The sequence below is a fragment of the Ursus maritimus genome, unplaced genomic scaffold (genome assembly GCF_017311325.1).
Source record: "Ursus maritimus isolate PB19 unplaced genomic scaffold, ASM1731132v1 scaffold_21, whole genome shotgun sequence".
Lineage (NCBI taxonomy): Eukaryota > Metazoa > Chordata > Mammalia > Carnivora > Ursidae > Ursus > Ursus maritimus.
The window spans coordinates 19,925,583-19,942,003 of NW_024424564.1; the positions used below are offsets into that span (position 1 = coordinate 19,925,583).

At 36.3% G+C, this 16,421-nt stretch overlaps 1 protein-coding gene across 1 annotated transcript in view; it reads left to right on the top strand.

Moving 5' to 3' along the window:
* The window catches only part of OTOGL (otogelin like), a 124,300-nt gene that overhangs the window by 73,781 nt on the left and 34,098 nt on the right, over positions 1 to 16,421 (top strand). The window contains exons 29-37 of the mRNA XM_008710356.2: positions 1,250 to 1,366; positions 2,243 to 2,399; positions 3,041 to 3,067; positions 6,780 to 6,947; positions 8,615 to 8,893; positions 11,037 to 11,154; positions 15,546 to 15,625; positions 15,938 to 16,008; positions 16,074 to 16,162. Coding sequence (XP_008708578.2) covers positions 1,250 to 1,366; positions 2,243 to 2,399; positions 3,041 to 3,067; positions 6,780 to 6,947; positions 8,615 to 8,893; positions 11,037 to 11,154; positions 15,546 to 15,625; positions 15,938 to 16,008; positions 16,074 to 16,162 — 1,106 coding nt within the window. The remainder of the gene's footprint in view (positions 1 to 1,249; positions 1,367 to 2,242; positions 2,400 to 3,040; positions 3,068 to 6,779; positions 6,948 to 8,614; positions 8,894 to 11,036; positions 11,155 to 15,545; positions 15,626 to 15,937; positions 16,009 to 16,073; positions 16,163 to 16,421) is intronic.

Genomic DNA, 16,421 nt, shown 5'->3' on the forward strand with positions numbered 1-16,421 from the left:
GAGGCCCATTAAAAGGTGTCAGGAAGACTGATGCTGAATGAAAATCTCAAAAAAATTTAATATGGCGGTTCTGGAGGGTTTGAAGTAATCAATAGCTGGAATGCAAATTATAGACCTGCAAGGTATGAGTGCTAGGGTCTAAGGCCCTAAACTAGTTGGGAGGCTCGTATAATCCAGCTGGTAGTGCTGAGTCAGTGAAGATTTAGAAAACTATACAAACTTGAGAGGCATTAAAGATTAAAATTACACCAGCATCTATTGAAAGATTGCATTTAGGAAGGATGAATCTGGAGAATTCAAGACAGTCTCCTACCTCCCTGGCTTATTGGGTAATTGCTGGTGCTCTTCCCTGAGGCAGGGCAAAGAGGAGAGGAGATGGTGGAAGAAAGTGGGGACAGGCCAATCGTGTAGCGATAAGTACAGGCTAGGATGCATTGAGAGAGAAGCTACAGAGAAATTTATGTGGCGATACCCAGTTTTGAGATTCAGGAAAGAGATTTGGGCTGGAAATACGGATTTGGCAGTTACTAGTATATACAGGTTGTTGAAGCCATGAGAAGTGTACAGAATGAGAAAAATAGAGGTTTGAGGATCAGGCTTCGCACAGAAGGGAGGGGGCAGAAGAATGGGGAGTAGCAGCTCATGAATTAGGAAGAAACCCAGAAAAAAAATGATGTCACAAGAAATAAATGAGGAGAGCTATTTAAGAAGGGCAAAGTAATAAATAGAGTCAAAGGTAGTGAAAGGTCAGGTGAGATGAAGACCGAAACATTGCCTTTATATTTAGGCAACGCTAATGAAGAGATCATTGATGACATTTCCAGGGCGGTTTCAGGGAGGTGGATTAGAAGAGGCAGAGACCAAATCGCTGAGCACGCGGGAGGTGAGCCCGAGACACGTGTGCGTACACAGCTCCTCAGAGGAAGGCTGTGACAGAAACGGAGGAGCTGAAAAAGGAAGGAAAGAGAATCATTTGCTCACATAACTTTTTAATGACTGCACTTGAGACAAATTTAAAACCTGTTCACCTCTAATAGTGCCAGAATTTTAAGAGTATGCGTAATTGTTTTCGAAATACTATATACTTAGAGTTGGCTGAGCACAGATGCTTTAGGTAAGACCTGTCTAAAAGAAGGAGAATATATGAGATGTGATTGCAATGGATGGAGTCAGAATAGTTTACTCTGGTTTCAGCCTCAGAAGTCACCCCTTTGAAAATGTTCTCTTCTCCCTTATTTCTCTTCAACAGTGTGAAACCCCCAGTGAATTATTTAAACCCTGTGAGGCACATCAAAACAAATTTCCTTATGCCAAGAAAGAGTGCTCCATTTTGTACAGCGATGTTTTTGCTCCTTGTCGCAATGTGGTAAATGAACACTTTACTAAACTTCTGTATTTACATGGTACTGCTGTGTCTGTAACACCAAGATGAACGGGACAAATCGTTTAACCAACAGCTGGTTTTTCAGGTGGACTACCTCACTGCTGTCAGGAAGACAAATTGGGTAGTGTGTTTCTCTGTAGAAGTGATGCATTTAGTTGATTGATTTTCTCCCTCAATCCAACTTAACAACCTTCATTTGTACATATTATTTGTAATATTCTGTGCTAGTTTATGAAGCATCTTTAATACATCCTCAAAGCCAGAAATGATTGGTCAAAGCCATAAATATTTCTTTTTCTTCAGAGAACATTGCTGCCTGGGCGTTCTTCTCCTCAACCCAGTGTATAGTTTCAAACTCTTAGTAGTGGCACATTTAAAACAGTCTTAAAAGCATATGCCAAGATGGGGTGTAATTTATTTAGAAATTTACATTTCTAAATGCCTTCCCAACATTATAATTTTAGACCCCAATAGAGGTTTAAAGAAATAGTTTAAGGTATTCATAAAAATCACTAGAAGTACAATTGGTAACAGAACATTTTTATTGCCATGTAAATATGCTAATAATGAAACAATGAGCTTCTACAAAATATCAAAATATTATTATATTGCAGGTGTGGAAATTATATATTTTGTCAGACCCATTACCTGTTTTGCTGGTTCTTTGATCTTACATTTGCCTAATAAATTCCTTTCTCCTTTGGTCCATATGGAGGTTTGAGATGTTGTGAACTCTAGGTGGCAGTGTAAAGTTGATAATAACCAAATTTTGAAAATCTACCAGTTAGTTTTCTTTTAGAAGGTTGAATTTCAATCAGTTACTTATTGGAATTAACCCATTTTTCATTTCATTTTCAGATTGATGTTACTTCTTTTGCTAAAAATTGCCACGAAGACACGTGTAACTGTAATCTTGGTGGGGATTGTGAATGTTTATGCACAACCGTAGCCGCGTATGCATACAAATGTTGTCAGGAAGGGGTGTCTGTTCACTGGCGGTCATCCACTAGTTGTTGTGAGTACCCTAGTTAGAACACCATCATGGTGGGAACCTAATAAGGAGATTAATTTGTCTTACCACAGAACAAATACCATGGAATTCATGCAAATAGAATTTCTTCAAGATAACTAAATTTTCTATTCCTTTGACAATGACAATAAATTGTAGTACAGCTAAAGGATTTATAAAAATAAAAATCAAGGTAAAATTTTAAATTTTATTTGCCTGTTGTCACTTTAACATTTGAACTATAAATTGTATACCATCCTCAAATTGTTTATGACTTATTCCCCTTACGCCTGTGAAATTTCACTGTTCTGATTATAAGAAACAGATTTGAGTTTTTAAACTTTTAATTTACTTAGGTAGATGGCAAGTCATCTAAAGATTTTAACACTTTCAGGTCACATTTCTAAGTAGACAGATATATTTGCCTACGTATAAAATAATCTTACAAAATTTAATTAATTACAGCACATCACTCTTAAAGAATCCTCTTTGCTCAGAGGATGTTCCCAAATAATGATGTCATTACAGAATGATGGCATCATAGTTCTTTCACTTGTCATTAATAAATATATAAGCCATATTTTGCATACTTTGAGATAAATGGTCAGATTCTTATATAGTTTAATATTTATTCTTTTATTTTTTAGCACTTGACTGTGAATATTACAATGAAGGTATGTGACATTTAAAGACTATTACTATAGCATTCTGTGGGATGTATTTTCAGATTAAAAGTTTTTGAACAATGTGGCTGGGAACAACAGTTCATAATTTGGTATATAATTCAATTAAAGCCTTTACTTTCTAAAATTTATCTAAATTTCTAAGTATTTGAGTCAAAATTTATTCTCTGTAAAATAAAAAGAGTGTGAACTAAGTTCTCAGCATTTAGGAGGCCTCAATAAATAGTTTTTGAATGACATGAATGAATGAATGAGTGAAGATAGCTAACCTTTTAGGCAAAAAGTTTGAAAGACATATACCAAATGCTTATCTTTTACCACTATGTATAAATATAACCTTTATTCCAACATTATGTCATAGATATCAGTGTGATAAGAATGTAAGGAATTTATTTCACCATCATTGTAGGCAAAAATAATTATTTACATATTATCAGAATGAGAATTTATTGATTTAATAGTAATAATGGATCTCTCCTAGCCCCATCAAGCAACCAAATTTGCAGTGAGAAGTCGAAGTGTAGGTGCTACCTAAACTAAGGCATAGATATAAGAAGAGACAGAGTTATATCCTCAGTGAAAATGCCACCTACTGGCAGAATTGGAGCCTGCTTTTTGTCAAACCTACTTATTGAGGAAAGCATAACCACTTAAACCTAATTCAAACAAGTAAGATGATCCAGGATGGTGTTCAGTGTTCATTTTGTCAGTGACTGGACAAACTCTGGACTCATGATGGGATAAATTAGAGTAATAGTTACAGGAAAAGTGGGCCATTACAAAAACCCCAAGCAACTAATCAAAGGCATTTTTGGTGATTTACTGAGCTAGGGAGAAGTCTGTCAGCTATAAATACCCAAAGAAAGCTAGATAATTTTAGAGAAATAGAGATGATGGATTAAAAGGAAAATTGACATTTTAGTTTTTGGTTGTTTTTGTTACATTTATGGAAGTTTGATGGAAGAAAAAAACCCAACATTAAAAAAAATTCACTGGTAGTTAAAGAAAATGTAAACCAAAAATATCTCCTGTTGAGGACTTCACACACACACACACACACACACACACTCCACATCAATCCTTTGGATGTCATGCTTAAATTGAGACGGATTCCCTAATATTAAAAACAGTAATAATAGCAATAGCTTTTATTGTTAACTACTTTACCTATATCATATAATTTAAGCTTCAAATATGCTTGTAAGGTATTACTATTAACACTTTGTAGAGAAGGAAACTGAGGACCAGAGCGGTTAAAATAACTTGGTCAAAGTCACTTAGTCAAAAACATAGTAAACTGAGATTTGTAAGCAATCTGAGTTCGGAATCAAGGAGCTTGACCTCCAGGCTACACGGCCCTGTTGTAACATCCCAGTCTCAGAAAGATCACCATGCACTGTTATCATACACTCTAGACAATGTACACAGACATCAGTTTGAAAAAAAAAAAATGCTCCAGTAACTTCCTTACTTAAGAATTCTTGCTTCACATGCTTCTGCTGTAAAAATCTCCATCTGTGACTTTGTACTTTCTGGCATTCCTTCTGCAGTCCTTTGGCTCCCGAAGCAGAATTTTCTATGAATATTGAATTTCTCTACCTTTTGCTTCTTGGTACATTTTGCTTTCTGTCAACAAGTCTGCTGCACTCCTAGTGATGGTTCTTTTTCTAATGTGTTGCACGATTCTCCCAGCCAGCTCCTCTGGCGTCATCTAGAACACTATATGGGTAATATTCAGAGGGCGAACAGGGGGCATTTAGCCCCCATGAGACACTGATCAACTCAGTGGGGTGACAGGGGAGTCTGTTTCCTCTGATCAAAATAATAGGCAAAAGCATTAACCTGCAAAGGAGAGTACAAGTTTGTAAAAATAATCCAAGGAAGATAGATGATTGAAGGGCAATATAGAATTGAGGAGATTGGTGATAGTACTTGTGAAAAGAAAATTGTTTTAAATGACTATTTTTAATTTGTTTCATCCCAAATAATTTCATAGATATTTTAAACCTACCTAGTCTTCTTTGGATATTCAGCACTGATCTATTTCTTCCTTTATTTATTACACATCGGGCACTGTGTTATCAAGATACTTATTAACATTTCAAGCTAATGCAGAAGTAAATAATTGTGATTCTATAGGAGGAAAATTTTAAAAAGTAGGAGAATTCAGAGGTTACAGTTGGTATCATTTCAATAATCTTTAATGCAAAGAGTATATGTAATATCTTCATGTTCATTTTATGGCATTTACTAAAAATACTAAGATTTTATTATTGTGATTGCTGTCAGTGAGCAAGGACTTCAATATTCCACTAAAATTTGTTGTGCAAGTTTTAAGCTCAGAGTGATTTTATTAGATAGGATATGCTTAATATTGTGTTAAATAATCACTGAAGGAAATGATTGCTTTTAGTAGGTGGTGAAATCATACTTCTCCCTAAAGAAAATAAATGATAAAGTCAATGGTTTTGTCTCAATTGCTAGTGAAAATGCATGACTATCCAGACACAAGCATCAATCAACTGGGAGACAATTCAGAAGTTTTTGATTTTTATACAAATGCATTTCTCTGAGTTCTTTAGATTTTTTCCCCCTCCATCTTAAGAGTGAGCTTGGTGAGGAAAATTGTTTTTGAGATAAAAATTAGAGGAAGGAAGGAATGAGAAATTCACTGACAACAACTGGATTGATCTTGTAGGATAGCACTTTCCATATACATATCAGCATTTTACATAACTTATACCATAGAAAATATACATATACGTATGCCAAGCATACAGCTGATAATTATGTAACTTAATTTTGATGATTCAAAAGAAACTTCAAAGTTTTGTAACCTCTCAGTTATACTAAGGCCCTTAAATGGCATAGAGATTGGGCTGAAGGTAAACTGAACTTATTATCACAAAACCTAACTCATAATTTTTTTGAATATCAGTGAACTTATTTATAATTCATAAGATAAGGTTTGCAGAAAAGTTGTTCTGAGTGAGTTTCAAATTTGGCTCTACACTAATAAGTTTTTTACTATAGTAAATATTTTCCACTTTATATGGAGCTAGTTAAGTGCATGAGAAACAACAGCAGAAGTAAAAAGACTTTGGACTTCTTTGTTGAGCTTCAACTTATTTTCTTTTTTATAGACATGCCTCACTGGTAAAATCAGTAATTCCCCAAACAGTAAAATATTGTATATCATGTCTGTGAATTCTGTTTTCATGCAACGCAACCTATTAGGGAGAGATGATTTTTAGAAGACAATCAAAATCCCTGGCCATGGATAGAGATAAATTTATGTTTATTGAGAATAGATTCAAATCATGGAATATTAGAGTGGAAAGTAACCTGGACAACCTTCTTCATATAGGTGAGAAAAATTGAGATCCAGAAAGCTTAAATCAGTCTTCTAAGGAGCACTGTTTTATACAAACAGATACATGTAAATGTGTATACATATATGTATATACATATACAAAACATATATTTTTTAAATTATATAATCTAAATATGATGCATATATTCCAATTCATTATAGTATTTTATTTTTGAAAATAGTTCACTTATTTTATTAATGATAAATAACTTAAATGCACAATAATTTTTGGAGTATTTCTTTGTTATTAACATCTATCCCATTGAAATGATAGCTGGAAATGTAAAACTCCTATGCCAATATATAATTCTCTTATCTGCATTTAACTAGGGCTTGGAGAAGGGCCATACATGCTGGCAAGTTATGGACAGAGTGGCCTTGTTCTGGGGGCCAATATGACCAGTAGGAGCATTTTCTCTTTGCCAAGGAGTAGTATTCATGGCAATTTATTTTTTAATTTTATGATCACTCCAGGCCTTTTTAAAGAGAAGGCATCATGTAAGTATAATTTCCAATTGAAAATAGGAATTTTATTTTCCATTTACATTGTTTTTCATTTATTCATGCAGTAGCTATTAGTTGGGGATCTAATACGTTTATGGCATTTTTTAGGTGTCCTAAAGGATATAAAATAAAATAAGAAACTGGTACATGAACCAACTATCTCTTGTATATAAAATCTTTTCTTTGTATATCTCTTGGCATATATACATTAGAATTGCAATTATTTGATTGAATTTTTGGTCCTAAATAAAGCACAACTTAAATTTTCATAGTAACCATGGTAGACTTGATTTGCAATTCTCAAAATTTTGATTTGTTATCAAAGTAGTTAAATATTGAGGAAATAAATCAGAGTCTAGACAGTCTGTTATTCTTATATGGCCTTGTCTGTCCTGGTACCTGGTCCCACACTTACTGATTTGCATCTGCAGATCTATACTGGTTCCATCCACTTGGCTCCTGTTCTAACTAGCGGTTAGTGTCCTCTTCTGATCTGGTGATAATCAGGCTACTTGTTGCTATACTAGCCCTACTTAGAATCATGCATAAGGTGTTGTATAAGATTAGAAAATATTTATTAAATGAATCAGACTTAACTTTTATATTTATTTTGAGAAATCTCCTGATTTTCTAGCTAGAATGAATTGCTTTTTTCTTGTCAAACGAACTCCTTTAGTTATTTTAATCTATGAAAACACCTATCACAGTCTGAAGTTCCAATTCATATGTTTGTTATATATCTTTCCCCTGAATAAGATTTCTTTTATTCTTTTTTTGCATCTTCCAGTGCTCAGCAGAAGGACTTGCAAGTTTTAAGATATAATCAATGCCTTTGGAATTATATGTTAGATTTGAGCGAGCTCTTCATTTTATGATTTATAATAATTAATGTTTTCAATAGAAAAATCCTAATGGATTTAAACTAAAAAAATTAAAACCAAAAAATTTAAGGTCTAAGAAATTAAACCTAAAATCTCAATTAAGAAACTTCATCATGGGTTTTACAAAGATGAGGAAATCTTTTTAAAGCATGTAACAAAAAAGGATGACATTTCTCAAATGTTTTATAGTTGTTCATTAGCCATTTGATCATCTATTGGGAAATAGACAATAATGTTGAGCAAATAGTTTTTTCTTAATGCAGCAAGATCACTTGAAGACTATCGACTGGTTAAGAACCCAGTGATACTGAAATGCAATGACATGCCTAAATTGATCTGTTTCCCTGTTCTCTTAGATCATCCAATTTAGCCATTTGGAGATTCTGTGCATTTGAAAATGTTAAAGCTTGCAAATACAAATATGTGTTCAATCAATCATTCAATTCCTTGTATGAAATTGTGTGTTCCGGGGTCCTAAGCTGATATTTCTTTTCTTCCGCCAGGGACATGAGAAATTATTTAAAAAATAGAACTCAGCAGAGACTGACCTGTTTGAGCTTTAGAGCTGAATAACAATTCATTACATTAAAATATTAATTTTCCTTTTAGAGATCTTAGAATTCATTGCTAAAATCTTGGAGATTGGTATTAATTACATATGGAGGTCATGCAGCTCTGTTTTTGTCCACTTTCTAAATACATTTGACAATGCTGGTGATGATGATCTGCTTCCTCCAGAGAACCCAGGGGGGTGTCAAACACACTGTTTATGATTTACAGCATTGGCACTTGTTTCCTTGGAATCTGCTGAAAGGCCAAACTACTTTCTCTACGTCCACGACGATGACACTCTCCGTTTGGAACTATGGCAGGCGAATTCAGCCTTCCATCAGAGAGCCACATTTTTCCACCATCAGAGTCTCTGGATTCCTGGTTACAGTGCATTTGAGTTATACATCAAGAAAGGCTTTTTCATCATCCTCACAGATGCTAGTGTCAAAGCATCAAAATATGACGAATCCGAAGAATTCAAACATTCAAGTAGCTTCAGTATAGAAGGTATGGTTCCTGAGGTCTTCAAAAGGAGAATCAATAGACAATTTACATTATGGCAAAATATCTATCAAATTTTAATTTTTAAGTCATTCCTAAAGGAGTCCAAGTAGATCAAATTGTATGACCTTGAGCGAGTTTCTTTCTTTCTTTTTTTTTTTAAAGATTTTATTTATTTATTTGATGGAGAGAGAGACAGCCAGCAAGAGAGGGAACACAAGTAGGGGGAGTGGGAGAGGAAGGAGCAGTCTCCCAGCGGAGCAGGGAGCCCGATGTGGGGCTTGATCCCAGGACCCTGGGATCATGACCTGAGCCGAAGGCAGACGCTTAATGACTGAGCCACCCAGGCGCCCCTTGAGCGAGTTTCTTAACCTCTTTGTCCTTCAGTTTATGTGAAATTAGGAAGGGGAAAATAATAATACCTACTTTATAGAGTTATTATATTACATAAATTAATTGGCAAATAGCTTAGAACAGCCTTAAATAATGTTATTTTTAATTATGGCCCCAATTATTACTTTCAGTGCTACCTGGACTTTGGAAATCGAGGTTCCTCACATCTCTTGGGGCTACTGTTTGTACCTTTTGTTTCCTAGAAGGTAGCTTCTCAATAACCTGATTCTTAATGATAAAGACAGCATGTTTATGTCTGTCTTTTGAATAGTAGGGTATCTGGTTCCATTGACCTCTGGAATATTTCCCTGGTTCAGTAGAAGCCTGATTTTATTTCTAGAGATCCTTACAGTTTTATAGCTATTGAATTTTCTGAATTTCAGAGAGGAATCTTCGCTGCCTCATCTGATGTTTAAAAGTCATGTTTTATTTTCAAAATCTAGGAGCTTAACATATGCCTTGGACCTCCCAAACAAATTATTTCATTTCAACCTATCATTTGTTTTATTCATTCATTTGCCTTTTCTGTTGTGGATAAATTTCTGCAAATCTTGATAGTCTTTGGATTATAGAAATTTAGACGAGCTTCAAGTTTTTGCCTATTAAAAAGGGTTCCTGTACTCATAAGAAAAAGTCACTGATATGCCTGTACTACATTCTATAGATATGATATTTTTACTTGAGTTTACTTAAAAGTTGAATATTATGACTCTTTGTTTCCTCTTCAATCTAGAAATTTGCTCTGTTATAATCAGACCCAGTGACCCCACCTGAGTTTTGGACAACTGTTGCCAATGGCACCATCAGAATGTCAGAAACTGATCTTTGTGGGCTTCCTAAAACTGGTACTCTCTAGGGGTCTACTCTAGTCTTGGAACCAATCCTCTGTCAGGACTCACAATTCCAGTGACCCAGGTCTAATGGCCACTCTAATCTTTAGATGCACAGATGCCTTCCAAAAAGTTTTATTTTCCTACACATACTTTGGAATTGCATTCTGTATCCAGAATCTAGGAAACATAACCTCTACCCTGAACTTTGTGCTTTATGGAGCTCTCTTCTTCAGAAATAATTTTGGACTGCTACAGAAAGACTGTTCTCTGTTGTGGAAAGGGGAGAGTACTAGCAGAGTTTGTAAGAGAAAACTCTTCAATCGGGGGAGGTTTTGTAACTGTAAGCATGTATTATTAAAACCCATTCATTTATTTTTGTCATCAGGTAATACTTACCATGTACAAGGTCATGCTCTAAGTTCTGTGAGAAGAACAATGCTCTCCCTAGTTTTGATGTTAGGAAACATGTCTTTTGTCTTGCCATTTTCCTAATTGTTTGAACTTGGCAAGTCATTTGGCTCCTCTGAGCCTCACTTTTTTCATTTATAAAATGAAAATAATACTCAACAGGCTTGAGGATAAAATAGAATAATAGACAAAAGATTACTTTGCAAAAAGTAAAATTCCAAACAAGTGTTCGGTATTATTATGACATGTAAATCATGAGAACCCACCGAACATAAATGGAAAAGATTTTGAATTTTCATGGCTTTCTCCAACTGCTGGCTTTTTAAAGTCTTTGGAAGGGAAACTAACGTTTAGGTATTCAGCCTAACCATGAAATACTTTCATCACCAAGCAATTGCAATGCCTTTTTCCCTAGCTCTGTCTTTTCTACAACATTATAGTCAAGGAGGGGTCAAACCTAGAAGGGTTACTATAATAAATCATTATTTTTCAAGCTGTACGTCTTATTTCTCCAGAAACCCAGGCAGCAGTGCCCTACCGGAGGATGTGTGAGTGGAAATATGAACCTTGTGCCAGTCCTTGTTTTAAAACATGCAGTGACCCTGAAGCACAAGCATGTAAATTTCTTCCACTGTAAGTCTTTTAACCATCCAATGGGCAACTTCCAGCATTAGCAGATTCTTCTATCGATGGATTTTTTTTTAGAATTTTAAAATTACAAAACAATTCTCGAGAATAATTTGTATGTGCTCTATACTTATTAAAGAATTCACTTCCTTTTATTTAAGCAGTAGTTATTGAGGGGCTGCTACGTAGCAGGAATTCTGGCTGATATGGGTGTAGTACTGAACAAAACAGACAAAGTACCTCCCCTCATGCAGCTTACACTTTGTTGGGTTAGAGCAGAGAATAAACCAATAAAAACCTAAGTATGTAATACAATATATTGTTAGATGGAGATAGGTGTTATGGAGAAAAAAGGAAAGTAAGGAAGACAGAGAGCAGAAGGCATATATGTGTCTTTGCTAATTAACACAGCGTGGTCAGGGAAAAACACATGAATAAGGCAGTGTGTGATCAGAGATATAATGGAAGTAAGGCAACTGGTCATGTGAATATTTGGGGAAAGAGTCTTTCAGTCTGAGAACAGTGCAAATGTCCTGGGATGGGAATGTGTTTGTTGTGTTCGAAGATAAACAAGGAAGTCAGTTAGTTGGAGCAAAGTGAACAAAACTAAGAGGAGTAGGAGATGAAACCAGAGAATCACAGTGGTGTGCAAATCATATAGGGCCTTGTGGCCCATGTGGGGCTTCGTTTTTTTCTCTGAGCAATGCCCTGGTATATTTTGTACAGAGAAGTGACATGATTTGATTTCTGTTTAAAAAGTTTCCTTTGGCTGTTGTACCGACTGTTGGGGAGGTGAAGAACAGGGCAGAACTGGTCAGTAATTCAGATAAGACTTGAAAGGGATTTGACTAGGCTGGTAGCCTTGAAAGTTGTGAAGAATGTTAAGATTCTGAATATATTTTGAACTTAGGGCCATGGTTTTGCTGATTTAATATCAATCATGAGAGAAAAAAGAGTTAGATTCAAGGTTAGGCCTCCGCAAATTGTAGGTAGAACCACATGAAATTACCATTTTTATAGTAAAAACTGGTCAATAATAGCAAATTCAAATGATTCCACTTACTAGGGTGACTTCGTTGCCGTTTATTGAGGTAGGGAGGTTGTTAGGAGGAGCAATCCGCAGGAAAAGTCAGGAATTTAGTTCAGAGGATTTTAAATTTGAGACCGAAAATTGTTCATTAGATTTGGCAAAACAGAGAATAAGAAGAAGCAAAATGGAGACAGAGTATAAACAGTTTCTTTCTTTCTTTCTTTCTTTCTTTCTTTCTTTCTTTCTTTCTTTCTTTCTCTTTCTTTCTTCTTTCTTTCTTTCTTTCTTTCTTTTTCTTTCTTTCTTTCTTCTTTCTTTCTTCTTTCTTTCTTCTTTCTAAGGAGTTTTGCTGTAAGGGAGAACAAAGAGATGGAACAATAATAGGAGGGAATATTTTTTAAAGGATCATTTTCCATGAGGCATTTGCGAGCTTCCTTTCTGTGACAGACAACGGGCCTACAAAAGGCCCTGGGCGTGCGAGTGAATGAGACACAGCGCCTCTTTCTGGGAGCTCCCAGCCGTTAGGAAGAAGACAGAAACAAAAGCCGATACTGATAATACAGTGGCAAGAGGGTTAAAGCACTCATGACAACTAGCTCACTGTAGTCTTTGTGTGACTCACATGGTGCCGAGGGCTGTGAATTGGGTCATCTCTTTATCCCCGTTGTCAGGGGAGACACAGAGAGGTGACACAATTTGCTGTCTATGACACAGTTTGCAGGCAGTCATGGGGCCAGGAATTGAACCTCTACTGGGTATGAAGTGCAGTGGGAGCCAGCGAGAAGGAAGTATTTCTATTTCTATTTCTTTTCTCTTTTTTTTTTTTTGAGATTTTTATTTATTCATTTGAGAAAGAGAGAGAGAAAGAGCACACACAAGTGGGGGAGAGGAAAAGGGAGAGGGAGAAACAGACTCCCTGCTGAGCAGGGGGCCGAAAGCTGGGCTCAATCCCAGGATCTGGAGATCATTACCTGAGCTGAAGGCAGACAGACGCTTAACCATCTGAGCCACCCAGGTGCCCCTCTATTTATTTTCTTAAAAATAAGAACAGCCAATTCTTATGAAAAGGAGACATCTTCAGCATTCACTTGGACCTCTCAAGTTCACACACCTACTTCCTGCCTCTTCCAGTACCAGCAGGAGGAAGGGACACAACAGGGCCTCCATAGTGAGGAGGGCACCAGGGCAAGGAAGGAAGGAAGACAGAGGGCAGAGAGCATGGCCAGCCTGGCACAGGGGAGGAAATGAGCTATAGTTTGAAGTGGCATTTAGCTACTTGATTATTTCTTGTGGTATAACCAGTCTCCAAGGCGGCTGAACCCAGATCCTCAACGCTTCCATAACTTGCTCTGTAGCTATTCCAAAGCTTCTCTTTTGGTTAGGATACAGAGAAGAGATTCAGAATGAAACTTTGCCTCTGCCAAGCTGTTTCTCATCTCTGTCTTCTTTCACCTTTTCCCCCTGCCCTGCCCTGCCCCAAGGTGCGTAATTATTGCTCACTCTTGGATTTGCAGGGGAGACTCAAGTACGCAGCTGGGGCTTTAACATAGCTCTACACCCCTCCTGCAAGTTCCCAACAGAACCACCACCCTCGTTCTAGATGATGCGGTTTCTGGCACATAGCAAGTGTTAAAAACAAAAATATCTAGTGGAAATGAGAACTTGTATGAGACAAGATGCCAACTAGCATACCATAGAACCCATATGTAAATACAGTTATTCCTGTTATGTAATATACCTATTATAAGACATGGTCTACATCTGAGGCGTTTATTTCTCAGTCAGGAGTTGAATAGATTATCGGTTGGATGACAAAATAAAGAAGAATCTGCTGTGTGCAACCATGAAGGCATTTTTAAAGGAATAAGTTACTGATTTTTCAAAATATTTTAAGAAAGTGGCTGTGGTTTTGACTTGCATAAAACAATCACAGAGTAATTGAGTTGCACAAAAAAGTGATGTTTATTTAATTTAATGATAACCAACTGGCCCTAGTCCCTTCGTCCATATAGTAACTTTAATTTTTCTGGTTCGTTTAACAAAGTTTAGAGTAGAATAGGAATATCGTACGCCAGTTAAAGTTTTATTATTTAAGTTCATTTTATAAAATAAACAATTGATCACATAAACTAAGCCGTTTGTGTAAAAAAGAAAATCATCTGCGAGGGAGGTATCCAAAAGACGGCTAAATGTGTCTCATGTTAAAAGAGAAATTAGCTTTTCTTGTTTTTTAAAGTGTTGCCTGGATTTCCTTCCGCAAACTAGTGCCCTCTGGTGGCTATACTTGCTCTTAGTGTCAAGTTCATTTTCATCTTCCACGGGAGAGAGGCCTTGAGTATTCTAATTCAAATTCTTTACAGATGTGGCAATTGGAAATGTCTAAAAATTAAAAATATTATTACTAACTTCTAGTGTATTTGAAAGGCAGATAAGCAAGGCTTTTTATAAAAAATATTTGCATTAATTCTCTCTAGCTTGCATGAATCTAGTAATTGGTTATACACAAAAGAATGCATTTATTTCCTTTGAATCAGAATAAATTAGACGCTGAGCCTCAATTGGACAAGAAAGAAAATGTAACCTTCTTTCTTATATTGACTTCATTCCCTTAGATAAAAGCACTTCAGATGTCTTTGGCCCATGATATCCAAGCCATACCTTCTTTAAATTCGGCACCCTTGCTTTGCTTCTGTGCCATGCATGAGAAGTGGAGATCTTTAGGAAACCAAACATCCTGTAACTTGAAATCCAATCTCTATGGTGTCATATACAACCATATCCTCCAAGGCACTGCCGAACATTTGGGCCCTTGAGAACTACGGCTTCTGCTCCTCCCCATCCCTGTCCTCAAAGAATAACAACCATGTTCCACCTCCATACCTTCCACCCAGAGATTCCTCTATCTTTTCAGTGACTTCAGGTCTTAATAATAGTCAGGGAGAGCCACTGTTCTACCAGGGTCCTTAAGGCAAGGATATTTAAAAAGGATCTCTATCTGCTGAGATTTGGGGGAATATAGGAGTGGAAAGTTCAACAAGTGTAGATTAAAAACACAATAAATGATTCTTCTGCATTTCCAGTGATTTATAGAGCATGTCTTTAGTGTGTCCCAAACATAAGTGTATGCTTTGAAAAGTCTGTGTTCAAATTCTTCATTAATCATGAATGATATCCATTTATCATCCCCTAGGGATTGGGATTCTGTAAAATGAAGTATGATGGGATGGCGGCAAATGGAGCACTGCTTACTGCTTGACAAGTAGAAAAGAAGACTTTTGGGAAGAATATGTCTTAGTTGCATATATTAAATGCAGTATTTTTTTTTATATTTTGAACTTTTCACTTTGATTTTTTTTTTCATGTAAAGCGTTGAAGGATGCTTGCCCTACTGCCCTAAAAATATGATCCTTGATGAGACCACCCTCAAATGTGTTTATCCAGGAGACTGTAAGTGGGAACCTTACCTAATTTATTCTGAAAAATGAAGCACTTGAACATTTTTTCTCTACTGATAACAAGTGGTTGTAAACAGAAGTTTTAGACAACAGACTTTTATAAGATTCTTCTTTAATATCCCTTCCACGTTTTTTTTTGTTTCTACTTACTTTCTAAAACATATAAATCTTCCCTCTAACATCCCTCCTGTGCTGTCTCTCCCAAAACATTTTTCTTGATGCTAAAGATCCCATTAGGAAGTATATATGGGCCTCATTTTAAGCACGACAGATGAAGGAAGCGTATCTCTGTGTTTTTTTGTAGGCATACCTTTGATTCCCACAGAACCAGCATTAACGCCACCAGGTAAGCCATCTCTGCCCATGCTTACCGCTGTTGTTACCATTTGAGACCCTGAAATTAGCATTTTGTAATTTAAGTCTTGGCACACTTATAACAGCTAACTGACATTGGTACTATCCCATTGACTAGAAAACCCAGCAGTCACTTCGTCTCATTCCGTAGCTGCTCACTGGCTCAGAGCGCCAGGTTTTCTGAATGGCTTCTTCATTTGGTTCACCTCTTCCTCCATTTCGGTAGTATGGATAACAAGGACTTCCCCTCACATTTTAAACCTAGGATTTGAGTGTCACTAAATCACAGGGGTTAAGTTGACTCTAAAGAGGTGTTAATGCAAATGAAGTCATCCTTTGGCACTTCCGCTCCGATTCCTGTGTTCTGTCCCAGCCTCTGGAGTAGGCATTCCAGCTCCTACCTCACTTCTCTCCCTCTCTGTGAAACCTGGCTT